Here is a 27,939-nt window from a genome sequence, read left to right on the forward strand (position 1 = left end):
CTGTAGCCGATTGATATCCCGCTGTACACTTTGGCAGCCTTCCTCACAGTCTGTGACCCCAGCAATCTTGGTCTCATCTGCTAACTTACTAATCAACCCATCTATGTTTGCATCCGTCATTTTATCCCTGTGCAATATCATCGGTCAGACTTCTTGACTGAATATTGTCCTGCTAGGCCAACCCTGCCTTCTATCAGTAAGCCAATTCTGAATTCATATAAGTCACTGTGCATCTTAATGATCAGGTAGAAGAGTATGCTTCGGATACAGAAACAAATTAATCTTGCATTTATCGCAATAAAACATAATTGATTTTATATTTTTTATTGTACAAGCATGAGATATTTGACCAAAAATTGCAGTGTGTAAAAATAATTAATTTAATTGACATGCAACAATCATTTTAGGACGGCCAGGTAGTTCTTTGATGAACTATATGAAATAATTTTCATTAGTTTACATTTTAAACACTGCAAAACAGCAATGTTCTCCACATGTTGTGATCTGTGGGCTGAGAGTAGGAGAGTGGTGCATCATTTTAAGAAAGATTAAGAAAATACATAGTTCCCAGTGCAATCTTTCCATTTATGTTTTGCATACAGCATTAAGAACAAACACAGCTTTCGAAATAATGAATACTTACATTTTAGATAGATTCCAATCAAACTAAAATTAGGAGATTAAATATTTCCAAGTCAGCACCAAACTGAATGTGACAATATTTTTACATTCTAACATTAATATACATTCAGTCCAATATGTTCAGACAAAAACAAAATATTCACAACACAGTAAAACATTAGTCCACAATTCCTGATTCTTGCCCAGATAATAGTCATAATTAACCAGAATTTTCACGGGACACAAGAAATCTCTGAATGTAAGCCGCCTAACCGTTCTTAGAATTTTTATTTTAAATTATTCACATCACATTTAAGATTTGAAGTACATGTGCACGATAAAACATGCAGCTTTTGTTTTTCTGCCAACTCCCAAGACAAGAGCTTTTTTCTATTATGAGCTTTAAATGGAGGTTACACTGTGGAAAAAAAACAACTTTAAAAAGGTAATGGACAAAAAAAAAACGAAAATCTATAGCTCTATACAAGTTTACCGACTTAACCACAGGCAAGAATACACATCAAATACTCTGTGCAATATTATTACTCTATATCTCTCCAGGCCATTCAGAAAGTTCCAATTGAAAAACAAAATATTAATTTATCCCACATTTAACCTGGAAATATTGGTAAGTACACTTCCGCAAGACAACTTTTGGGAACTATGAAAGAATACACTCTTGTCTCCCCTTTTGACAGTGAAGTTCCAAAGTAAGTTACAAGATGGAGGTATAAACAGCATAGGAGTGCCAGGATTCTTCACCAAAACTTCCTGTACTACCAGATGTATTAAGTACTATTAAGCAAATCCAGACAGCTGCATTTCAAGATTGTTGGCAGGTCAAATAGCTAATGAGAAAACTTTTGAGAATTCAGATTGCACTTGTGGGATAGTGGTGCCTGCAAGTTAAAATAAGTGTGGCCAAGTTATGGCCTGAATCCACAAGTATGTTGATTGAATTATTAGCAGCCAAATCTGAACAAGCCACATTCCAACTTATTGCTATCTTCAACTTAAATGCATGAACTGTGCAAAGCATTACAAACTGTACACTTCTTTCGTCAAAGTCAAAAGCCATCAACCCAATTGTTTTCTGAAGAGACTCATTCACATTTAGTTTCATTATCCAGGTAACAAAAAATAAATTTACAGCTGTTGCAGAAGATATCCAAAGGCACAAAGCAAAAGCTTTTGCAGTTTACTCAGTTTTCTTATCGTGCTTGTCACCAAGGTTCTGAAAAAAAATTAATAACAAATCTTAGCTAATAATCAGAGACTTTTGGCCTTCACCACGTTTCTAAAGAAACAAACTGTTCTGTTGTAGGAATTAAGCAATACTCATCATCGGGTATTGCTTGACATGGATTCACACTTGTCCATTTCTGCACCCCATTCTTAAAGTGGTAATTGACAGCTCATTGAACCCAATGAATTGTAGTCGGCTGTATGGCACCCTCTCCCCTCCTTGACACCCCCCACCGAGCTAGCCATGTATTTTCTCGAAGATTAGGGGCGATCTAATGTTTGTCTTCAGTTCCATTTCTTTCTACTGATCCCAACAATACCACATTCTTCTGCAGTAAAAATATCTAGCCATCCCTGTTTTAAATATGCTTATTGAAATAAATTCCAGTCCTCTGTGATCACAGGTAATGAGTATAGGTGAAATACAGAATTCATTGGCGAGGGGAACAGATGGACACTTCTGTGGCCACCCTGCTGTCAGTCAGGGACGCACAGCGAGCAGAGCTGCTCCTTCACAACACCATGGATCTATGTTCAGTCCGGGCGCTGTCTGTGTGGAGCTTGCACATTCTCCCCGACCAAGCAGGTTTCCTCCGGGTGTCCCAGTTTCCTCCCATATCCCAAAAACATCAAGGTTAGGAAGATGGTTGACCACTGTAAATTGCTGTGTGTATATGAGTAGTACGATCTGGACAGAGTTGATAGGAAAGTGGGAGAATAAAATGCGGCCAATATTGTTAATGAAAATATTGGCACTATAGTAGTTCCAGTCTATATTCAGAAAGTTACAAAAACCTTTACTATGACAACCCTATTAGTCTTGCAGCTGTCTGCATTTACCCGACGTATTTGTTCCTCCAATTCCCATTGATTATTTGGGGCCCATTAGCATAACCCCAACAAGGTGATCACCGCCTTTTTATTTCTTAGTTCTACCCGTAGAGCCTCACTGGACAATCTTTCAGTTTTGTCATCTCAGACTTTTGCTGTGACGTTCTCCTTAGTCAATAAAGCAACTCATTGTACCCTCACTTTTTACCCTCACTTCTTTGTTGCCTGTAGCACCTGTACCCGGAAGCATTAAGCTGCCTGTCCTGTCCCTCCCTTCGCCAAGTTTCCATAACGGCTATCACGTCCGAGCCACATGTAACCATCCATGTTGAGTTCATGCGCATTACCCGTCAGGCCCATAGCATTGAAATAAATGCATTTTAATCCAACCATCTTTTCTCATTCCATGCTGTGCTCCAGCCTGTCCTGTCTACAAAACTTGCTATCATTGAGATCTGCACCATTGAGACAAACTTCCATCCACCCACCGGCTTCACTACCGCATTGGATGCTTTGCCCCTGGCATCCAAGTTTAAAACCTAGCTTTAAACGAGTAGTACTGGCAAATATACCCATCAGAATATTGGTCTCCCTGTAGTTCATGTGCACCCGTTCCTTTGTGCAAGTCAGCTCTGCCCAAAAGAGATCCCATTGATCCAAAAGAAAATCAAATTCTGTCCCTTGTACTAACTCCTCAATCATGTATTCACCTGTCCCATCATCCTATTGCTGCACTCGCTAGCACGTGGCACCAGGAGTACACCAGAGTCATGTCACCTGTATCAATGTGCACAATGATCTGGCTTCTTACCTTGTCCCTTAAGATTGTTCTGCAGACGCTCCAAGGCATCAAGAACATTGGCACTGCAGACCTGATTGCTACTCTCTGGAAATCATTTCACTCAACGGTATCCAAAAAGGGTACACTTGTTTTTGAGGGGAATGGCTATATGGGATTCCTATAGTTTCTGCCTACTTACTTTCCTGGTGGTCACCTATCTACTTTCTGTCTGTACCTTGGGTGTGACCACTTCACTATAACCCTTATCTATGATGCATTCATTCACACGGATGATCCCGCCACAGCTCCAGTTCCCCCATGGTATGTTGCATCAACATTAGAGAGGGAGATGGAGACAGCTAAGAAACTACTTGTGGGAGATTATTCAAACAGTAATGAAAATGAATGAAGGTTTTTGTTTTATATGGCATTCAGAATGGTCTCGACATTATGCAGTAAACTAAAAGAACAAGTGTTCTTACCTGTAACCCATCATGTTCCTGCAGAAGTCGGTCATATTCCCTTGTCAGTCCATCATATTGTTTTCGGAGTGTAACCATTTCGATCTGTGATTTCTCAAGGGCTTTACCACAAAAAGAGTAAAGAATTAAAATATAATTAAAAATCAGATTACTAAATTCAACTTATACTCTGCAAACTTTCAAAGTTGAAAAGGATTCAGGTCCAGAATACTTCTCCAATAAAGCACTCTAAAGAGCTCCTAACATAGCTTGCATGGAGGTTTTCTACAGATGATCTCCTGCAAGTTATTTCTGCAAACAAGAGAAGCAGAAAGATCATAAGATGTAGGAGCAGAATTGGGCCATTTGGCTCAGCGAGTCTGCTCCACTATTCGATTATGGTTCATCTATTTTTCCCTGTCAGAACCATTCTCCTGTCTTATCTCCTAGCCTTTGATGCCCATAACCTTTGAAAAAGGAGATATGAGGGAAATGGGATGGGTATGGGAGATGAATGTACAGAGGGAAAATGAGCAGGATGATTAAAGGGTGGGAGAAATGTGTACGTATCAGGATTTGGGGGGGTTGTTATTACTAGAAATTGGATAATTTTATTATTGGTATAAAGACCAACCCCCTCCCCATCACCTGTATTTACAAATCACTTGCCAGGCCTTTTTCTGTCCCACCTATCTTTTCCAGCACCCCGCATCCCCCATCAGTCTGAAGAAGGGTCCTGATCCAAAATGTCACCTGTCCATTCCCTGCAGGGATGCTGCCTGACTCACTGAGATATAACTGGGTTTTAAAATCTTAGCTTTATTTATTGATGAACTACATCATAGATGTTGTAAAAAATCAACTGGTGGATTGTCAATTCCTGAGGATTAAAATGTCTATGGTTTCATAATTATACATTGTAACATTAATGATATTTTAGCTTCCAGTGAAAAGCGTGTTGCGTGCTGACCAGTCAGCGGAAAGACAACATATGATTACAATCGAGCCATTTTCATCCCATGCACTTATCTCACACCACAGCTTTAAAAATACAAATTTGACAAAATGAGTTTTTTCACTTCTTGGTTAACTGCAAGAGTATTATTCAATTTGATTGGTTGCTTAGTGCCAACAGTGACAGACACCAACTAATTCCACATTACTATGGGAAACATTTTTGTCTTTCACCGTTCACTGTAAAATCCATTATTTCAAACAAAAGAGTTAGTCATAAAGATACTATTCAATTATGTCGCTTTCCCAAATTCTAAAAAAAAATCTTTGTTTCATACATGACTCCAAAATCAACATTACAGAATACTTTACAAAGCTTTATGATCTAATCCAAAATTGCTCAAGTAAAAATGGTCTGCAGAAAGAGTGCTTACTAATGAAAAAGAAATAACTGAAGATATTTGACCTTCTGAAGGATAAAATGTTGCATTGATGATTATCGTGTTATCTGAGAAAATAACTCGTATCTACGCAACAAAAACAAGATCATATGTAGCTCATAATGGTTCCTCCCCACCACCAAACAGGTAGCAACTACTCATTTCTTGAATTGTTGATCCCTAAACAAATGTCTGAAGCCAATTCAAAACCTTGTTCAATATTTTCTTCCCAAATTAAAATTGTAATTTTATTCTGCACATTTTAACTAAACCACTTTGAAGTTAAATTGCAGCCTTCACAATTGCATTTTTCCCCGTTATTACATTTTGACCACAATGCAAAGTATCATATCTGAAAATTTGACAGGTGGAAGATTGTATGTAGAAATCTGTGCTAACTTCGAAATATGCTAAACTCAATATTTTAATCATGTTCTCATTATTGTTTGCTGATGAGCACCAACACATATTTACAATTCCTCAAGGCCTAGCAGCTGAACAACTGTCAGATGTTAAAATCCACAAAAGTGTAACAAGAGTTCTTGAATAAAGGCACACTGGGCTTATTCAGTATAAGCAATACAAACAGGAAGGGCTAACTTTTATCCAAGCTTGTATTAAGTTAACTGGTCGCAACTGGAACTACAAAGGCTCTTAAGTGGTTTCAGTGCCACAGGAGAAGGGATATTAATCAAAGAAAACTTTGAATCCAGAGACAGACTTTCAAATTAAACAAATCTTGGATTGAAAACAAACTATACAACAAGATTTGTCTCACGAACGCCAGGAACGCCTTAATTATTCCTTTGGAATTAGGTTACCTATCTCTTGTAAGTAGGCATAAAACCAACAGAAACCTGCTTTTCCAAATAAAATCTAGTACTACAAAATTGTATCTGTCAGGAAGGGGATATGATCTCAGAATGGATCTCAGAATTCTCTACTATTCAGAAGGATGGATTGGTCAATAGTTGAGAGAGGTTCAATAAATGAATTAAGTTTTCTAGTTCGATGTAAATATATGCCTAACAGCAAAGCATTTTCTCATCACAATTTTACTCATGTGCTTAGATTTATATTTGGAGCCGCAGACAGAAACAGGCCATTTCGCCAAGTTTGTGCACTCAGGTACCCATTGTATTGATCATATTTTTTTTAAGACTTCCCATCATTGACTCTTCCCAGATTCTAACACTTTTCTATTCACTAAGGGAAATTTTGTGACCAATTTACTTGCCAACCCACACATCTTTGCGATGTGGGGGGAAACCAGAGCATCTGGAGGAAACCCACATGGCCACAGGGAGAACATGCACCCAAAGTCAAGATTGAAACCAGAACTCTTGACCCCGAGAGTCAGCAGCTGCCACATAATAATACTCCAAATGAATGTCAAGAGTATTGGCCTGGACTCTCTCTTGGTGGAAATGGATGTTGTCTACCACTTTTGTCAAATTAATTTTATCTGACACTAATCTGCACATACGTGTTTGTCATACAGGTCATGTTGCGTATAAGCATGCTCTGCTTCGTTTGCTGAAGTGTTACAAACAGAATGGAAAATTGTACAACTGTTAACAAACATTTCCACTTCTGACCTTATGATGTAAACTCATTGATAAAGCAGCTGAAGATATTGGCACAGGATACTGCCTTCAGAACTCCTGAAGTGACATCTAAAATCCACAGCCATCTTTGTTTGGGTGTCATGTGCATCACAGGAGTGATTCTCTTTGTTGTCATTTACTTCAGTTTTACTAGGGCTCCTTGATCATCAAATGCTGCCTTGATGTCAATGGTGGTCTTCCCACTTCACCTTTAGAATTCATTGTTTTGGTTTTTATGTGGACCAAAGCCATGATGTGGTCTGGAATGGCGTAGTCCTTGCAAAACTAGGCATCAATAAGTAGATTCTTGGTAAGAAAGTGGCACTCGAAAGCATTATCGATGGCAGTTTCCACTTCTTTGCTCAAGGGATCAGAATTGTAGGACTACAGATATCTTGACAGACCTTGGGTTGGAATCATTCACAAAGGTATGGAATTCAAGGACACAAAGGGATTCAGAAATAAGTGAACCATTGCTTTAATTGTAAGTAAGTATAGATCAGTGAACATGAAGAAGATTGGCAAATAGGGGTTGATGTGAGCTATATAATTTTATATGTAACGTGGAAAGCTAGACAGTCATGGAATATTAAGTTCAGGAGGTGACAAAGCACTTCTTTGCTGTTGATTGAGAGATAACTAAGAGAGTAGAGCACTCCTCATTGAACCAGATCTTCTAGCTTCATAGTAGTGGTAGAGCCAGGGATATTTTCTGCATCTGCTGATGATCCACAGTGAAGCATAGATGCTCAATGTGGGGCTGCCAAATCAGTTTATAGCCATCTGCTATGTCTGAAGAAGGGTCATTACATCTAAGTGATGTGTTTTGTAAAAAATTATTAATTTCACTTGTATGCCGCTGAAATTCTCCATCACCCCACCACCTCTGAACACAATTGATATTCTCAAGACTATTGTCCAACACCCAACAATGAATGAGCAGAAACTTCCTTCAAATCCAAATCATAATGATTGCAACATGTCATTGCCAATTACCCTTTCCAAAAACATTCATCACTTCCATTCTACCTGCTGGCAATTTCTGTAAGCAAAACCATATTGCTCACAACATTTTTGTTCAAGCCACGTTTCTCTAGACATCACAAAGCTTGCTTATTATTAACTGCTCGGTCACCTCCACAACAGATTATTCCATGACTAACTTTCCACTTTACATATAAAATTATGTAGCTCACATCAACCCCTATTTGCCAATCTTCTTCATGTTCACTAATCTATACTTAATAACAATTTAAACAATGGTTCACTTGTTTCCGAATCCCTTTGTGTCCTTGAATTCCATACCTTTGTGAATGATTCCAGCCCAAGGTCTGTCGAGATATCTGTAGTCCCACAATTCTGATCCCTTGTGCATTCCTGAAGTGAACCCCTCCACTATTAGCAGTTATATCTTCAACTGTTAAATCTTCAAGCTCCAGAATTCCTTCCACAAATGGTTCCTTATGGTAAATGCTCCTTAAATTCATCCGCAGCAATGTGACTCATTTATCTGCTTCTGTATCACATCTTTTTGGTTTCACTTCTATGATGCATTCTCAACCATTCAACCATGTTGACATTTCTACATTTATGTAAATTGTTGAAGTGGAAAATTTTGAAAGCCTTATGTACAACTTTAACAACAAAAAAATCTTCAGGTACTACCTTCTGTGGTTTTCTTCAATTCAGTCTTCAGTTTGTCAATTTCCTTAATCATTTGTTCGCGTTCCTCTTCCAATTTCTTATTTCCATCATCTTTATGTCTATTATGAGCCTAATAATAAAACAAAGTATGATGACTTTAGTGAGAAGTAGTGCAAATAACAAAAGTTTGCATTAAATTTCTTGTGTCTGCTGCAGGGAGCGTGTGGTTGTTTAAAAAAAAATCAAAGAAATAAACACTTCGGACTCAACTGAAGTCATACGAATCATGAAAGAATTGGGAACATCATTCCTCCGATTGTAAAACACAGTTTGACAAGATATTCATTTATGTAAAACATAGTTGTTGAATGAATAAGTCCCGACAATCACACTCTTTTTGGATACCCTACTAATCCCTTTAATTTAATTTTGAAGCATGAAGAATTATTTTTTAAAATAAAAGGGATTAAGAGCAATAGGAAATAGTAAAGTTGAGTTCAGCAGGAGCTCATCAAGTGCCCATGGTGATAAATGGGTGGAGCTGCCTCAGGGGACTGCAGAGGACTCTATGCTCTGTGGGGGGCCTGAAGTAAGGAGGTGTCCAATAAAGGTTCCAACATGTCATTATGCTCAGAAGGCAAGGTGCATGGGAAACTTCATCCTGGGAACTCCAACTACTCCAGAGGTACAAAGATGGCTCATATCTAATCCTGCATGGTTGAATATGAAACCCAGAAATGATCATCATGTCTCTCTGGAAATATAACAAAATCTATTTTCAATTTCTTAACACTGAAAAAATTGGTATCATACAATTGAAGTTATGCTTATGGATGTTCAATGCGCAGGCCTCACTTTTAAAGTCACTACATAATTTAAAAGTAAAAACTGCACTTTGGATACATTTCAGATGAATGAAATGAAAGATGGAAAAAAAAATTACATTTTAGCAAAAGTTCAGACCTGCATCACACAACTAAAAAAGCTGGTTTGTGGCTTAGAAATTCTGAAATGGCAATACAAGTACTGTAGGCATAAATGGGGAGATGTTAGTCAAAGGGAGAACTAAAAATTCAGCTTTGGAATAAATTAATTTAATGGGACAAAAAAGCTGTAATGAGTTGACTACTTAGGCTGCGGATCTTGTGGATCCACAGCACTTATCATCAATCTCTTCCAAGTGCTGATTGTTTGCATGACCGTTTTTATATAACAGATTTTGAGCATTTGCAAAGCTTTATTTTTGTCCCATCCTTGTGTTACCTTTCTCAGATCTTCATTTTCCTCCAAATACCTTTTGGCTGCGTCGTTTGCATTTTCTGTTTGAACTTTAAGCGCCTGATTTTCTCCCATTGCAATTGCCAGTTCTGAGACAAGGGTGATCATTCGGCGAAGAACACTGCAAAAAAATTGCACAAAAAGGACACAATTATAGGAACTTATTTTAATAGAACATAGAATTAAGTAGAAATAGCATTAAGGCCATGTTATAACAATTGGAGACACAAGAAAATGCAGGATGTGGAATCTTGAGCAAAGCACAAAGTTCTGGAGGAACTCAGCATCTGTGGAGGGAATGGACAGGCGACATTTCGAGTCAGGACCCACCTCCGGTCTGAAGAAGGGTCCTGACCCTAAATGTCGCTTGTCCATTCCCTCCACTGATGCTGCCTAACCCAGCTAACTTCCTCTCGCACTTTGAGTAATAGCAATTAGATCTGGCTTATGAGAATTGATCATTTTTGAAACTATAAGAGCCTGATTAGGTGGTGTAATGTTTGCAGTGTGACTGAGCCAAAGCAAATACTTTAAAATATCAGGGTCCTTTTCAGACATTAAGTGTGTTTAATCAGTGAAAATTCACGCTGTGTAAATTCAAATTGCTTAGATTTATTGTTAAAAGTTTAAACACAAGTTTTAGTATATGAATTGAATTGAATACGTTTATTGGCCAAGAATGTACACATACAAGGAATGTGCCTTGGTGCACCGCTCGCAAGTATCAACACGAACATACAGTAAACAATTAAGAATAAAGCATAAAACATTAAAACATTAAGAATAAAACATTATAGTATAAACATGTGAATGAAATAAACCAGAGCAAAAAGAGACTAGACTTTTGGTTATTGAGTAGAGCTACTACTTGCGGAAAAAAGCTGATTTTATGTTTGGCTGTGGCGGCTTTGACTGTCCGGAGGGCTTCAAAGAGTTTGTGGCCAGGGTGAGAGGGGTCAGAGACGATCTTGCCCACTCGCTGGCATCCTGGTGCCTTCGTAACTAGGGCCTTACAGTGTACAGTTCGTCAATGGGGGAAGATTGCAGCCAACAACCTTCTCAGCTGATCGGACGCTTCGTTGCAGCCTCCGGATGTCCTGCTTGGTGGCTGAGCCAAACCAGACCATGATGGAGAAGGTGAGGACAGACTCTACAATGGCAATATAGAATTGGACCATCATTGCCTGTGGCAGATGTTTCTTTGGCTACCGCAGGAAGTATATCCTATATCGCGCCTTTTTGACTGTGGATTCGATGGTGGCCCCCCATTTAAGGTCCTTGGAGATGATGGTTCCAAAGAACTTAAATGACTCCACAGGTGATGTGTTGTTGATGGTGAGTGGGGGGAGGGGGCTCTCCTAAAGTCTAATATCAATTCCACTGTCTTAAGAGCTTTGAGCTCCAGGTAGTTACGAAGGCACCAGGATGCCAGCTGTGTCACTTCCTGTCTGTAGACAGGTTCCTCCCCATCCTCGGTCAGTCCAATCAAGGTTGTATCGTCCGCAAACTTGAGAAGCTTGACAGAGGAGTCTACGGAGGTGCAGTCGTTGGTGTAGAGAGAGTAAAGGAGAGGGGAGAGTACGCAGCCTTGCGGTGCTCCTATGCTGAGGGTCAGCGTGTGCTTTCCCAGCCTCACATGCTGCTTCCCGTCTGTCAGGAAGTTGATGACCCACTGACAGAGGGGTTCAGGCGCAGTCAACTGGGAGAGTTTGGAGTATAGTAGCTCTGACACAATGGTGTTAAATGCAGAGCTAAAATCCACAAACAGAATCCTGGCATTGGTCCCCTGGCGGTCTCGGTGCTAGAGGATGAAGTGCAGGCCTAGGTTGAATGCGTCATCCACTGATCTATTGGCCTGGTATGCAAACTGCAGAGGGTCCAGCAGGAGATTTGTGATATTTTTCAGCTGGGCCAGTACGTCTTTTAAAGCTCTTCATGACTATAGAGCTCAGTGCGACAGGCCTGTAGTCATTAAGACCAGTGATCCATGTTTTTTTGGGTACAGGAACAATAGTGGAAACTTTGAAGCAGGCAGGGACAGTACAGGTTTAGACAATAGACAATAGGTGCAGGAGGAGGCCATTCGGCCATTCGAGCCAACACCGCCATTCAATGTGATCATGGCTGATCATTCTCAATCAGTACCCCGTTCCTGCCTTCTCCCCATACCCCCTGACTCCGCTATCCTTAAGAGCTCTATCCAGCTCTCTCTTGAATGCATTCAGAGAATTGGCCTCCACTGCCTTCTGAGGCAGAGAATTCCAGATTCACAACTCTCTAACTGAAAAAGTTTTTCCTCATCTCAGTTCTAAATGGCCTACCCCTTATTCTTAAACTGTGGCCCCTTGTTCTGGACTCCCCCAAAACTGTTACAATTGTTTCGTTGGGTTGTTGTTGTCTAAATTAATTAAACTATTGCATCGTATGGGAGGCGCATTCCCAATCCCGTTGTACCCCTGGGTACAATGACAATAAAGATATATTGTATTGTATTGTATTGGGAACATGTTTCCTGCCTCTAACGTGTCCAACCCCTTAATAATCTTATACGCTTCGAAAAGATCTCTTCTCATCCTTCTAAATTCCAGTGTATACAAGCCTAGTCGCTCCAGTCTTTCAACATATGATAGTCCCGCCATTCCGGGAATTAACCTAGTAAACCTACGCTGCATGCCCTCAATAGCAAGAATATCCTTCCTCAAATTTGGAGACCAAAACTGCACACAGTACTCCAGGTGCGGTCTCACTAGGGCCCTGTACAACTGCAGAAGGACCTCTTTGCTCCAATACTCAACTCCTCTTGTTATGAAGGCCAACATTCCATTGGCTTTCTTCACTGCCTGCTGTACCTGCATGCTTCCTTTCAGTGACTGATGCACTAGGACACCGAGATCTCGTTGTACATCCCCTGTTCCTAACTTGACACCATTCAGATAATAACTTGACACCATTCAGATAATAACTTGACACCATTCAGATAATAACTTGACACCATTCAGATGACTGGTTGAAAATGTCTGTGTAGATCGGTGCCAGTTGTTCGGTACAGAGCTTGAGGGTAGTGGGGGAAGCATTGTCTGGTCCTGGAGATTTCTGGGTTTTCTGTCTTTTGAATAGCCTCTCCACCTCCTCAATTTCTATTGTTGGAGATGGAGAAGTGGCCAAACTGATGTTGGGCAGCAAGGAGCGGGTGGGTAGTGGACGAAGGCCCAGTCTTCGTAGACTGCAGTCAGGCTGGAAGTGAGTATGAAGTGGTGATTGCAGAGGGGTGGGGGAAAAGGGGCCAGTCTTTGCAGACTGGAGTCAGGCTGTGAGTAGGTGTGAAGTGGTGATTGGGGAAGAGTGGGTGGGGAAGGGTCCAGTCTTTTCAGACTGGAATCAGGCTGTGAGTAGGTGTGAAGTGGTGATAGGGGAGGGGGGGGAGCAGTTACCAGGGTTGTGTTTCTGTTTATCGAATCTGCAGTAGAACTCGTTCAGGTCATTGGTCAGCTGACGATTGTCCATGGAGCAAGGGGGTTTCCTCTTGTAGCTGGTGATTTCTTGCAAGCCCTTCCAAACTGAAGGAGAGTCATTAGCTGAGAACTTGCTCCTCAGCTTCTCAGAATACCTTTCCTTGGGAACTCTGAAACCTCTTCTCAGCTTGTACCTGGCCTGCCTGTAGAGGTCTGCATCCCCACTCCTTTAGGCCTCATCTTTAGACTGGCGGAGCTGTCCGAGTTCTGCTGTAAACCAGGGCTTGTCGTTATTGAACCAGATCTGGGTCTTAGTGGGAATGCAACTGTCCTTGCAAAAGCTGACATAGGATGTCACAGTGCCGACATAGGATGCTGACAAAAGCTGACAGAGGATGTCATTATTCAATGACATACTTACCTAGAAATTAAAAGCCTTGTAGAACGGCAGCACTTTCTAACCTGCCATGAAATACAGTTGACTATTGCAATTTAAAGCAGTCTTTATAACAAGCCACATTTTTCTCAACTCTTTATTGAAATAGGTTATTAAGTTATTGAGTTTAAGAAATATATATATTATCTGTGTGTATTGCATTTAATGCTCCGTTAAGCTGTTTTAAATTAAATGCCATTGTTCTGTTTTCTTGACTCTTAAACACTCTTGATTTAATTGCTGAGTTGTAACTCAGGATATTGTTGTACAGTCTCAATTTGGAGCATTCTATACAGGCCTGATTATTGGTTTTGGCATGATTCTTTAAATCTGGGTTTTCAGATAATTATTTTACACACTAGCGTACCAATCACAAGTTACATAGATATTACAGTAAAGACAGGCTACGTAGCCCAACAGGTCAGTCCTGGTAGAAAAGGAAAAAAGCTGCAGATGTTGGAAATCTGAAATAAAAACAGAATACCGAGGATACACAGCAACTCAGGACAGCAGCTGTGGACAGACAAGCAGAGTTATTGTTTCAGATCGATGACTCTTCATCAGTTCAGGTACTTATGTGCCAACCAGCTTTATCTTTCAATTCCTCTTCCCCTCATGTAATCATCTAACTTTCTCTTAAGTGCATCATTTGCCTAAATCATCAGCTGACATCAGACTCCATATTCTTGCCACTCAAGCAATAGATTTCAAAAAGTGCTTATTTTGTTTGTTTGTGTACTTACAGCCAGAGGAACAATGAAAATCCAGATATGTAAAGATTCCTTTGTGCCCGGAAAAGTTTCATGTTAAAGTGATCGTACATATTTGGAAGCAGTTTATCGTCTTTTCCAATTCCATGATTTGCTGAGTATTTTCTCACCTCCCTAATGGCATCTACAAGCAGACAGATTATTACACATTTGTGAGATTATTACACATTTATAACCACATATGATTAGTAATAAAACGGTAAGAAAATGCATTTAAGATCATAAGTTATAGGAGCAGAAGTAGGCCATTCAGACCATCATGTCTACTCCGCCATTCAATCATGACTGATCAATCTTTCCTTCTCAACCCCATTCTCCTGCCTTCTCCCCAAAACCCTTGACACCCGTACGAATCAAGAACCTATCAATCTCTACCTTAAAAATATCCATTGACTTGGCCGCCACAGCCTTGTGGCAATGAATTCCACATATTCACCACCCTATGATTAAAGAAATTCCTCCTCATCTCCTTTCTAAAGGTATGTCCTTACTTACAAAAAATAAAATCTTCAGACAAAAATTCTTTGTAAAATGAAAAAGTTAATCAGCTAAACTGAGTTTCTCAAATAGGAAATTACATTTTTTTAATAAAGTTATGAAACATTTTACTCTTGATTTCCTCTCACCCAACCAGCTTAGGTTCCTGAATTATTTGGGATGTTATAATATATTATAAAGAAAGAATTATTCTCAATTATGCTGTAAGTTTACAGCCTAAATTATATATAGTTTCTGCATTGAGGGGATGCGGGTGTCGTGTCATAAGCCAGGTCATCATTGATTGTCTATCTCTAATTGTCAAAGAGAAGATCATGATAAGATGTCCATTTGAGGTACTTAAGTCCCTGTGCCAACATACTCCCTTAGTTTGCAAAGAGTTCCACTTTCCTCTACCTGGCAGAAATTGTCCTCGCCCTCAACAACTTTTTTGACTCCTCTCACTTTCAATCTGTCTGAAGAAGGGTCCCGACCAGAAAGATCACCTTACCATGTTCTCCAGAGATGCTTCCTGGCCCGCTGTTATTTCAGCATTTTGTGTCTCTTCCTTTGAAGTATTAATTGCCCTAACATTTTCTTGTGTGAGCAACAGTTCCATAGTTACTAATTATATTGCATCGGAATAGCCACTACTTTAGTAAAGATTGAGTTTGCAGGCAATTCAACCTGCACTCATCACACCAAATGCTAATGCTATCAGCACCAAATTTCTACAAATAAATAGTTTTCTGCTACCATTGGACAACCCATTTAACCACTGACACATTTTCTCTCATGAATGACATCCCTATAGAAGCCCACTGCAATTCTGCTATTACACCAAACAGATTTTACAGCACCATATTACAAAACTGACTTACGCTGTAATAATCTTGATCATTTTGTTAAATCGTTCCCAAAATTTTTGTATATTAATTAAATAGCCAAGCTAAGGTAAGCCACATAAGCAGCGAGAAGGTAAGAAGCTGTTTAAAATAAAAAGCAAGTAACAAGATGAGGGCGGTTTAGAATTTTTGTTGAAAACCAAGACAGCACTGAATCATGTGTTGAAACATTCCTAAAAACAAATGAAAAGAAAAACACTATCATGAATAGCAGTGTTGGCAAAACAACACAAAGAATGTGCAAAAGTATGATGTTACTTTCAACCTGCAATTCTACTGACCATTCCTCCCTCTAGTTTACATTCACCTCTCACCTTCCATTCTTATTAGATTCCACCATTTTCAACCTTTTGTCCTCAACTTATTACCTCCAGCATTGGTTAACATCTCTACCGTTCTCTTCCCCAACCCCTCCTTATCTATATCTACCTACTTGCCAGTTTTTCCCCATCCCTTACCACATTACACCAGCTATCTCCCATCTACTCCATCAGTTGTAGAAGGGTTCTGACCCGATATGTCACCTGTCATTTCTTTGTACAGATGCTGCCTGACCTGCCGAATTCCTCCAGCAACTTGTTTTGGGGGAAAAAAATTGAAATATTTGTTTTTCTCCATACTTTGGACCATTTACTGCAATTCCAGTGTCCTATTTCGTATTAAGTTATTGGTCACACTTAAAGTATAATGAATTGCATATTTCTTAGTGATTATGTTTTTGTGACTGAGTGCTTTATTTACTATTAAAGATCAACATTTAAAAGGAGAGTTCTGTGTTCCAAATGTTTCCTCTACTACAAATGCCAGCTCTTGCTGGAGTTTACTGCGCTAGGCTCTTATTATGTATGTGTCCAAATGTTAAGATTTCATCCTCATCAAATACAACAATACATTTGCTTAATGTCCACTTTCTAGCAAGACTTATTTGGTAATAATCAAGAGTAAAAACTTTACCAGGCTTCATCGAATGCATGAAGAAAAATTACAAAGACTTTTCAAACATGCATGGCTATGTTGAATTCGACGAAACAGCTTAAATCAGACCCAAAAAGCTGTAGATGCTATTTTATACTTTACTAATAAAAAGCCATGATGAAAGCCATTCCATCACCTTCAAGAAGAGTACTTTCAAACTTTATCTTCTCTCCACAAGTGGACTTTATCAGAGACTGCCCTACCATTTCCCTTGCACGCGTGGCAGACACAAATCTAATCAACTCGGTGAGAAAGTGATTGTCCAATGAATCTTTCATTTATTTCCCTTTACATCCTCATATTTCATGTTATGTTCAGTATTTCTACAAATATCCAAGCTTTTCTATTGTTTCTTTGAACTAAAATCTCTACTTCTAGCTTCTCTGAGATTTTATTTACCAAAGCTTTCAAACCAAAGTAGATTTTATGAACGGCCAGTTCTTCATTTACATCACCCCGCTTTTTAAAAAAAACGTACTTTCCATCATGTGGATGCTATTGTATTTTGCCAAGCAGGAATGAAATGTGGGCTTCTACTTCATTTGATAGATTCAATTATGCCAATGCTGAGTGACGGAAACCTTCCTTATCTGCGAGTATTTGTCTTTTCTCTGGTTCTCACAGCTTAGATAATGGCGTAGGTAGCTCAGGCTACCAAGTAGCGGGAAAGAGTATATTACTGATGTTGGAGCTGAATGGACAATTAACATTAGTATTTAACAGCAACATCCTTAAATGAGAAAAATAAACATTTAATTGAATGTTTTCAACTTGGATAGGAGTTAAAATTGTTAAATTATTAAGTTTATTTTATTCATTTGGGGATGTAGGTGTAGATTACCTTTGGAAAAGGAAGTGGCAAATGACATACATGAACCACAGACATCAATAAAATAAAATCATTCCCAGAGTGCTGTCAGGTAGAGAGATTGTTCTTGGTTTACAACGTATTGCTTAAGAGATCTTAGCAACTTCCTGCACTGGACTCAGGAGGAAGTACATAGTTTTGATATTGGTTTATTATTATGTACCGAAAAACAATGAAAATTGTTGGTGATAATGATGAAAGCAGTAAACATTTTATGCTGGATAAAATATCAATCAATTTAGGAGCTGCACTTATCCAAGTAGGTGAAAAGAATTACATGACATTCTTAATTTGTGCCTTGAAGATGGTGCAAAGGCCTTGAGGGGGATGGTGGGGAGGGAGGAAGGAAGCCTCTTGCGACAGGGTATCTAGTCGCCTATGATGCAATTGTTTTTCATCTGATACTCCAAATGAGACTCTGGTCAATGATAATCGAATGATGCTGACTCATCAATGGTGAAATTAGTTTGTGTCCAAAGGGAGATAATCTAGACCCTCAAGATCCTTATCACCGACCAATGTCATGGTGAGAATGTTGGATGCCACTTTTCAACACCTGAACCATTTGAAGACTTAAGAGTGGAATTGAACAGAATGCAACTGTCCATATATATTCCCATATTTCGAACTTTCTGATACACGGTAGATCCTTGAGAAATGCAGCCAAAGATGATTATGGCCAGAACATTTCTCACTGCTACTGCAGTGTTGTCACAGATCTGTCATATTTGAATACCATCCACACCTACCTGCCTTGGATTCCATATTATAATAACTTCTCAATTCCATCTGCCTTCAATGTCACACTTGGTAAAATACTGCACTGTGACTGTAAATCTCACCTTGAGAATTCAGTTATTTGGATAAGGTTGTAATGAAGACTGTTATCCTTGGAGCAATGAAGACTAAGGTGTGACTTTATAGAGAGATATATAAGGTCACAATCTTTTTTCCCCATGATTAAGGAGTCTAAAACTAGAGTTCATATGCTCAAGGTGATGTGGAAAGATTTAAAGGGGACCCAAGGGCCATATTTATCTAGAGGGTGATGGATACATGGAACGCTTTGTCAGAGGAAGTATGGGAGGCAAATATAATAACATTTAAAAGAAAGTTGGACAGGTACATGGACAAAAAATGTTTTGAGAGATAAAGGCCAAATGCAAACAAATTGAACTAGCTCAGGAAGACATTTTGGTCGGCAAGGAGAGTTGGGCTGAGGGATATGATTCTGTGTTTATAACGTAAGGGTGAGGAACAGCATCTCTTCTTCCAATAATATGCATTGAAGACTCTCAGGCACAACAATGAAGTCCACAATTTCAGGTAATCAGCTATTCTTGACTTGTAGCCTATATTTTCCTCCTCTCTCCTCTAGTGATGGTTTCAGAAATCACTCATCTTTCCAAGGTGTACCTTTTATTATTCACTAGCCTTCAGCAATCTCTTTCAGGTCGCACCACCATCATATCTTCATCCTATCAGACATTCTATCTAATTTTCTTCACTCATACCTCCCTCTTTCTCAACAATTGCAATTGTTTCTTTTTATATGATAGGTTATCAACTTTAAACATTAACTCCAATTCTCTCCCCACTATTTGCTGCTGACCTGCTGGATTATACCAGCATTTTATTTTTATTATATAACGCCAACATCCATGTTGGAAGTAACAAATAATTTTCAAAACTGATTGTCTGGATCTTTTTTCTGGCCACAACCTACAATCCCATGGTCCAAGACATTGGGCTGAGACAAATCTCATTTGCAATTTTACATATGCTATCTATTTGTCTGCAAAGACTAAATGACAACCAACTAGTCAAAGTCTACAATATCTACAATATAAATGTAAATAAAAACATTCAAAAATGAACAAAAAAAACAACATTTTCCAGAAATATTATATATATTATATTATATTACAGGTTGTCCCTGGGTAATAAACGGGTTGTGCTTTACACATGTTCATAGGTCAATTTTGGCCGTGGTTCAAAAACGCACAAAATTCATTCGATATGGTAACAGTATTATAATCATCATTTTCTTGAAGAAAAGCATCTCTCTCTAAAATGCCCCACTTACCAAAGAACAAGATAACCAAGACCATAATAATTGTGAGGAAAGCTCTATTCCAAAAGGAAGCAATTTTCTCCCACAAACGAAAGGTAAAAACTTTTAACCATCTGAAACACAAAACATGAATAAAAAGACATATTAAAACATTACATTGTTGTAATTGGGAGAAGATCATTACATTGTTACACAGATTGGGAGAAGATCATTCTACAAAAAAAGGCCATTGGCATATTAACATATACTGCTATTTGCCAACACTTCTATACTGCCCTTTTGAGTTTGACCGATTCCTCTTTGACACATTCATAGTTCCAGTGACCAAGCTCCACATTCCAATAATTGTCAGTTGATGGAGTTCATGAGTTACCATTGAAAAAAAGTGTCACACTGAAATGCACCATATTTTAAGATTATTTAGAGATTTTTTTTTTGTAGATTAAAATTACATAGCATTTCTTTTTTATTCACAAAATGCTGGAGTAACTGAGCATCTCAGGAGAGAAGCATCTCAGGAGAGAAGGAATGGGTGACGTTTCGGGTCGAGACCCTTCTTCAGACTGATGTCAGGGGGGCGGAACAAAGGAAGCCTTTCTTTCTAGCATTTCTTTTAGTACATTTGATAAATAACTTGCATTAATCCATTTATCTAGAAATATGCCAAGTTGCTTCAAAAGTGCAATACTGAATAATATTTAAAGTTGAAACTTAAAAGAGGTAATTCAGGTAGGTTTTAGGTCAAGGATACGGAGAGGGAGGTTGAAAGAGTATCACAGAATCATGCAGAGGTTTGTAGATGATGATCCGAAGTATAGGGATTGCACAATTTTAAACTTGGCAAACTGAACGACTACCGCCCGGTTGCCCTAACGCCGATAGTCATGAAGTGCTTTGAGAGGCTGGTCCTCTCACACATCAAATCCAGCATCCCTGACTCACTGGACCCACATCAATTTGCATACAGGGCAAATAGATCCACAGAGGACGCCATCTCTCTGGCTCTTCACACTGTCCTGACTCACCTAGAGAGACAGGGCACGTACGTGAGGATGCTATTCATAGACTATAGCTCCGCCTTCAACACGGTCATCCCCACCAAGCTCATCACCAAACTCCACCAGCTAGGCCTCAGCTCGTCATTATGTGACTGGATCCTGGACTTCCTGCTGGAACGAGCGCAGGCAGTGAGAATGGGCCCGCACCTGTCCTCCACTATCACCCTGAGTACCGGCACACCACAGGGCTGTGTTCTGAGCCCCATGCTCTACTCCCTCTTCACACACGACTGTGTTCCTGCATTCGACACCAACACCATTGTCAAGTTTGCAGATGACACAACGGTGATCGGGCTGATCACCAACGGGGATGAAACAAACTATAGAGCGGAGGTGCAGAACCTGGCGGACTGGTGCTCGGATAACAACCTGTCCCTAAATACCACCAAGACCAAGGAGCTGATCATCAACTTCCGTAGGTCACATAACGGGGAATATGCCCCGATCTCTATCAACGGGGACAGTGTGGAGAGTGTCCAGCTTCAAGTTTCTGGGCACTCACATTTCGGAGGACCTAACATGGTCCAATAACACTGCTGCGCTGGTCAAGAAGGCACAACAAAGACTGTTCTACTTAAGAACACTGAAAAAGTCTGGTCTACCCCAACAGCTGCTGACGACCTTCTACCGCTGCACCATAGAGAGCATCCTAACGCATGGCATCCCTGTGTGGTACCTCAGCTGCACGGAGGCAGAAAGGAAAGCTCTACAGCGGGTAGTCCATAGAGCTCAGAGGGCCATCGGAACACAGCTACCAGACTTGGAGGGCATCTACAACACACGATGCCTCAGAAAAGCCACCAGCATCCACAAAGACTCTTCACACCCCTGCAACAGTCTGTTCGAACTCCTTCCATCGGGCAGACGATACAAGGCCTTCTATGCCCGCACCTCCAGACTCAGGAACAGCTTCATCCCCAGGGCCATAGCTGCTATGAACCGGTCCTGCTGAGCCGGATGGCCACAACGCATAGATCAACTTGCACTTTACCCTGTCCAAAACTGTTACAACTGTTTCGTTTCGTTGGGTTGCTGCTGTCTAAATCACCTAAATTATTGCATCGTATGGGAGGCGCATTCCCAATCTCGTTGTACCCCTGGGTACAATGACAATAAAGATATATTGTATTGTATTGTATAGCAGGATTAAAATCATACATATGCAAGAGGCCAAAAGAGATCAAGCATGAACTTGCATGAGCTGCTTAGAGAATGTGAGGACTGTGGAGTTGAGATTACCATGATGGGTTGAGGAGAGAAAAGAATACGCAGAGAATTTTTAAATCAATTTTTCCACACTCGCAGTTTTATTTGTGTAATTGTGTGATTTCATATATAACTTGTTTTTGTGTGTTAGTCAGTCTATGTGCCTGTGATGCTGCTGCAAACAAGATTTTTCATTGAAACCATACTTCGTTGTTCTTGTGCATTTCACAATGACAATAAACAATGAACTTAATGTGAAGCTCATCTTCACTGCAAGCAGAATAGCTAGATTAGAAATGTTCTGGTTCAGCTTTAGACATCTGACAGAGAGCTGCATTGATCCAATTACTTGGGATAATGTTGGAGGAGACTGACAACACAGTATTTTTTTTTCACCAATATTTGGCTGGAGGATTTTTTTGTGGATGATGGTGCCATAGAGATAAATTTAATCAGTGTATACATAACCACATAGTATTCATCTCACTGCATCCAAACAACATGTGACAGGGGTTATGAGAAAGCAGGAGAATGGGGTTGAGAGGGAAAGATAATCAGCCATGATTGCATGGCAGAATAGACTTGATAGGCTGAATGGCCTAATTCTATAATTTATGAACATCCTCCCTGAATGTAGTTTAGATAGGTGTGTATATTTTCATGGATCTAAAGCATGATTCTGAACCTGAAAATAAATCCCAAATTAGCCAACTTTAAACATACCTTCGAGGCGAGATGAATGGTAAACATAGAAGTAAAATTAAACCTATTTCAGCGTACAAGAAAGACGCGACTGCAGTCCATTGCAGTGTCATCGTTCTTGATAAATCCTATCAAAACAAAAACATTTGTGTTGAATATCCATTTTAAACATGCCTTGTAATTAAGCTACAATTCCATTCTCAGTTTGGTTTCAGAATTGAAAATTTTTAAAAAGCATAAATAGGATAGATAGTACTGTATCTTCAAACTATTGTCATCTGAGCCACATGGACTTGGAATTTCATTTTTTTAAATAACTTTATTACAGCAATAGAAGTTATACTAAAATAGTAGTGTGTTCCTCTGCAGGGTCAAACTCAGTATATGTTCACTCACTATCTGTAACCAAAAGCAATTATTCACTAGTCGATGCATCAGCATCCAAACATTAACCACAGAATTTATTGCTCATAAGGATACAGGTTTCCACTGTTATAATATAGATCCATAATCAAAATAAGAAATTCTAAAACTTTTTAAAAATCGCACCTTGGTAAGAAAGCAAGGAGATGGAAACATTAAAAAAAAATTTTTTTAATCAGTTTTAAGATATAGCTGATGGAAAAATAAAGTTTGACTCGACATGGGAGTTGGACACCATAAGTAATGCATTAAACCTCCAGGATGTTAATGCCAATCTTAACATTGTTGGCAATGCTGACTCTACCTCATGGGGGAGAGGGGCTGCACCAATGCAGGAGGGGTTTGGGCCCAACTGGTCCACTTGGTCTAGTAACATTTAAAAGTCTTTGTGCGGCCATATGATGAGGGGGTTGGAGGGATATGGATCAAACTCGGGTAAACGAGACTAGCTCAGACCACTTATTCACAAAATGCTGGAGCATCTCAGGAGAGAAGGAATGGGTGACGTTTCGGGTCGAGACCCTTCTTCCGACTGATGTCAGGGGGCGGGACAAAGGAAGGATATAGGTGGAGACAGGAACATAGAGGGAGAACTGGGAAGGAGGAGGGGAAGAGAGGGACAGAGGAACTATCTAAAGTTGGAGAAGTCAATGTTCATAATGCTGGGCTGCAAGCTGCCCAAGCGAAATATGAGGTGCTGTTCCTCCAATTTCCGGTGGGCCTCACTATGGCACTGGAGGAGGCCCATGACAGAAAGGTCAGACTGGGAGGGGGAGATGAAGTGCTCAGCCACCGGGAGATCAGGTTGGTTAAGGCGGACTGAGCGAAGATGTTGAGCGAAACGATCGCCGAGCCTGCATTTGGTTTCGCCGATAAAAAGAAGTTGACATCTAGAGCAGCGGATACAATAGATGAGGTTGGAGGAGGTGCAGGTGAACCTCTGTCTCACCTGGAAAGACTGTTTGGGTCCTTGGATGGAGTTGAGGGGGGAGGTAAAGGGACAGGTGTTGCATCTCCTGCGGTTGCAGGGGAAAGTGCCCGGGGATGGGGTGGTTTGGGTAGGAAAGGACGAGTGGACCAGGGAGTTACGGAGGGAACGGTCTCTGCGAAACGCAGAAAGGGGAGGGGATGGGAAGATTTGGCCAGTAGTTGGGTCCCGTTGGAGGTGACGGAAATGTTGGAGGATAATTTGTTGGATACGCTGGCTAATGGGGTGGAAGGTGAGAACGAGGGGGTTTCTGTCCTTGTTACGAATGGGGAGAGGGGGAGCAAGAGCGGGATATAGTAGAGGTCCTAATGAGAGCCTCATCTATAATGGAAGAGGGGAAGCCCCGTTTCCTGAAGAATGAGGACATCTCTGATACCCTAGTGTGAAACACCTGTCTCCGGGCGCAGATGCGGCGTAGACGGAGGAAGTGGGAGTAGGGGATAGACTTTTTGCAGGAGACAGGGTGGGAAGAAGTGTAGTCCAAATAGCTATGCGAGTCAGTGGGTTTATAGTAGATGTCAGTCACTAGTCTGTCTCCTGTGATGGAGATGGAGATGGTGAGGTCCAGAAACGGTAGGAAGATGTCGGAGATAGTCCAAGAATATTTAAGAGCAGGATGGAAATTGGTAGTGAAGTGTATGAACTCAGTGAGTTCTGCATGGGTGCAAGAGGTAGCACCAATGCAGTCGTCGATGTAGCGGAGGTAGAGTTCGGGGACGGGGCCAGTGTATGTCCAGAACAAGGATTGTTCGACGTACCCGACAAAGAGGCAGGCATAGCTAGGGCCCATAGCTACGCCTCTGGTTTGGAGGAAGTGGGAGGAGTCAAAGGAGAAGTTGTTAAGGGTAAGAACCAGCTCTGCTAGGCGGAGGAGAGTGTTAGTAGATAGGGATTGACTGGTTCTATGGTTGAGGAAAAAACGGACGGCTTCAAGACCATCCTTGTGGAGGATGGAAGTGTAGAGTGACTGGACATCCATGGTAAAGATGAGGGAGTGGGGGCCTGAAAACCAGAAGTTTTTGAGGAGACAGAGACCATGTGAGGTGTCTTGGACGTAGGTGGGGAGGGATTTGACCAGGGGGGATAGGATGGAGTCCTGCCTCTGTCGGGTACGTCAAACAATCCCTGTTCCGGATATACACTGGCCCCATCCCCGAACTCTACCTCCGCTACCAAACGCAGGCTCGGCGATCGTTGCGCTCAACACCTTCGCTCAGTCCGCCTTAACCAACCTGATCTCCCGGTGGCTGAGCACTTCAACACCCCTTCCCAGTCTGAACTTTCTGTCATGGGTCTCCTCCAGTGTCATAGTGAGGCCCACCGGAAATTGGAGGAACAGCACCTCATATTTTGCTTGGGCAGCTTGCAGCCCAGCGGGATGAACATTGACTTCTCCAACTTTAGGTAGTTCCTCTGTCCCTCTCTTCCACTCCTCCTTCCCAGTTCTCCCTCTATCTTCCTGTCTCCACCTATATCTTTTTTTTGTCCCGCCCGCTGACATCAGTCTGAAGAAGGGTCTCGACCCGAAACGTCACCCATTCCTTCTTTCCTGAGATGCTGCCTGACCTGCTGAGTTACTCCAGCATTTTGTGAATAAATACCTTCGATTTGTACCAGCATCTGCAGTTATTTTCTTACATTAGCTCAGACCACGGTCGACATGATTGAGTTGGGCTAAAGAGTATGACTAAACACTTGCCCAGAATCAATCTACATAATTGAATTATGATATTTATTACTATCAGAAATTATCTGCAAGCTCTCTGGGCACTATCACGCTATACCGGATTGTATGTTTAATTTTAACGAATAGAACGTTTATTGATCTATTGTCAGAACCTCAATCACTGCAGTTTTAACATCCTTTATGACCTCCCAAAAATCCACCCTTTCCCTGTTAAAATGTCTGGATAAAATTGCCTCCACTCTACTGCCTCAATCATTCTAATCCTTACTCAACCACCTCAATCAAAACTCAGCTATCACATTCTATTACACACCGTCCGACGTTGTCCTCTCTGCCCTCACTGTGTATTAAAGGTAACAGGCCCTACATCCGTAACTTCTCCCAGTATTACATTCCAAACTCCATTCCAGCTATATTCGCAGATACATGCTTCCATTTTTAAAAACACGTTCACATTATTTCCCCTTGAAGGCCTTCTTAAAACAAATCTCTGTTTATGAATGTATGTTCAAATTATTACTCTCTTTGATTTACCACACTTGTTTTTACAAAAATAGTCCCAGGCCATTTTTCTATTCATAAAATGTTAGAGAAACCTGCGTTGACATTTTTTTAACTGACACGTAAGACCAGGAATGCTTGAACAAAATTGCCTCCACTGAAATATAAAGTGTTCCGAGTTAGCACATAATACATTATTCATTTGCCCTTCTCAGGCAGTTTAAAATGAAAGGAAAATAACGGCCAAAAATGCGCTGCCGCGATGAATTTAACATTTCGCCTGGTTTGCAACATTATTTGTTTCCGCCCACCAATATGCCCCTTTTGTTTTCATTACACTTTGAGTAGAACTAACGCATTTGATCACCCAAAGCAGGTTTGTTTTCAGGCATTAATTGCACACGACGTCTCCCAGCCCTTATTTAGCAAACGCGTATTTTGGGGATAACATTTATACACACATTGCGATCCTAATAGGGTTGGGGGCACGGCAAGGCAAAACACGGAAGTGACAGTGGGCCAAACACATTTTATGGCCTTAATCAGGCATGCGTCCAGATATTAAAAACCCGGGACATTTACGACCTTACGCTTCCATATCTCTCTAGACTCCCTCTTCCCTGACTCAGTCTGAAGGGTCTCGACCCCAAACGCCACCTCTTCCTTTTCTCCAGAGATGTTGCCTGTCCCCGATGTGTCTATCTTCGGTATAAATGAGTATCTGCAGTTCCTTCCTACACATTCGCTCTGCCGTCCCCGCAGCTTCACTGGTGCAAACACCACATGGAGAGGCCCTGCCCTGCCCCTGCCCCTGCCCCAGCACCCGACCTGCAGGCCCTTCCTCCATTGCCCTGCAACTTCACCCAACCATACCTTGGAGCTGGGCTAAAGAATCCGATAATTTGATAAACGAATAAACCGAAGCGGCCGCACGATCAAAAACTTGTCTTTTGAGCACTTCTTACAAGGGACGACCCCGACCCTAACCCTCCCGCCTTTGCGTCGGGGACGTGCAGATGGCGTCTGTCCGAGCCGGGAGCGCGCAAAGCGCGGGCACAGTTCCACAGCTTCTATCCAGGAGAAGATGATTCTGCACATTCATTTACTCTTGCAATTCCAATTATTCTTGGCCTAAGTTTTCACTGCAATTAATGCCAAACGGTGAAAAGATGGAGAAATTGTTGGCGGGAGGAGTGAGATGACGTTAAAATAGCATTTAAAGCTGAGACTCAAGGAACTGCAGACGATCGCATCTTGAGCACAAAAAAAACCTAAGTGTTGGAGGAACTCAGCGGGCAGCATCTGTACAGGGAATAGACAGGCGATGTTTCGTAACGGGTTTCTTCTTCAGACCGAGCATTTAAAACGAGTGTTTTCGTTGATACTTGCCCTACAAATAGATTGTTCATTGTGCTTTGTCACTCACTCACCTGCTTACTTCATGAACTCCATCTTCTCAAAACAATGCAGCCAAGTAGACATGGATAATACAGTTGTGATCAGGAGCTGATCAAGTGGCTTCACTCTCTCACAAACCATTCTCCAAACTACTTTA

At 40.8% G+C, this 27,939-nt stretch overlaps 1 protein-coding gene across 3 annotated transcripts; it reads right to left on the reverse strand.

Moving 5' to 3' along the window:
- Positions 1–331: 331 nt before the first annotated feature.
- bcap29 (B cell receptor associated protein 29) lies at positions 332–27,917 on the reverse strand. Of its 3 annotated transcripts, none has more exons than XM_078419837.1 (8): positions 27,815–27,917; positions 22,807–22,913; positions 19,832–19,932; positions 14,494–14,644; positions 9,848–9,983; positions 8,606–8,714; positions 3,961–4,061; positions 332–1,855 (listed from the first exon to the last, which is right to left on the reverse strand). In XM_078419837.1, the coding sequence occupies exons 2-8, from the start codon at positions 22,896–22,898 to the stop codon at positions 1,820–1,822; spliced, it is 726 nt and encodes a 241-aa protein (XP_078275963.1). In that variant the 5' UTR covers positions 22,899–22,913; positions 27,815–27,917; the 3' UTR covers positions 332–1,819. The 3 variants fall into 3 exon arrangements, with proteins under 3 accessions (XP_078275963.1, XP_078275960.1, XP_078275961.1); XM_078419834.1 differs by lacking the exon at positions 27,815–27,917 and adding an exon at positions 27,258–27,488; XM_078419835.1 differs by lacking the exon at positions 27,815–27,917 and adding an exon at positions 26,975–27,128.
- Between the last annotated feature and the right edge of the window lie 22 nt (positions 27,918–27,939).

The sequence above is a fragment of the Rhinoraja longicauda genome, chromosome 23 (genome assembly GCF_053455715.1).
Source record: "Rhinoraja longicauda isolate Sanriku21f chromosome 23, sRhiLon1.1, whole genome shotgun sequence".
NCBI lineage: Eukaryota > Metazoa > Chordata > Chondrichthyes > Rajiformes > Arhynchobatidae > Rhinoraja > Rhinoraja longicauda.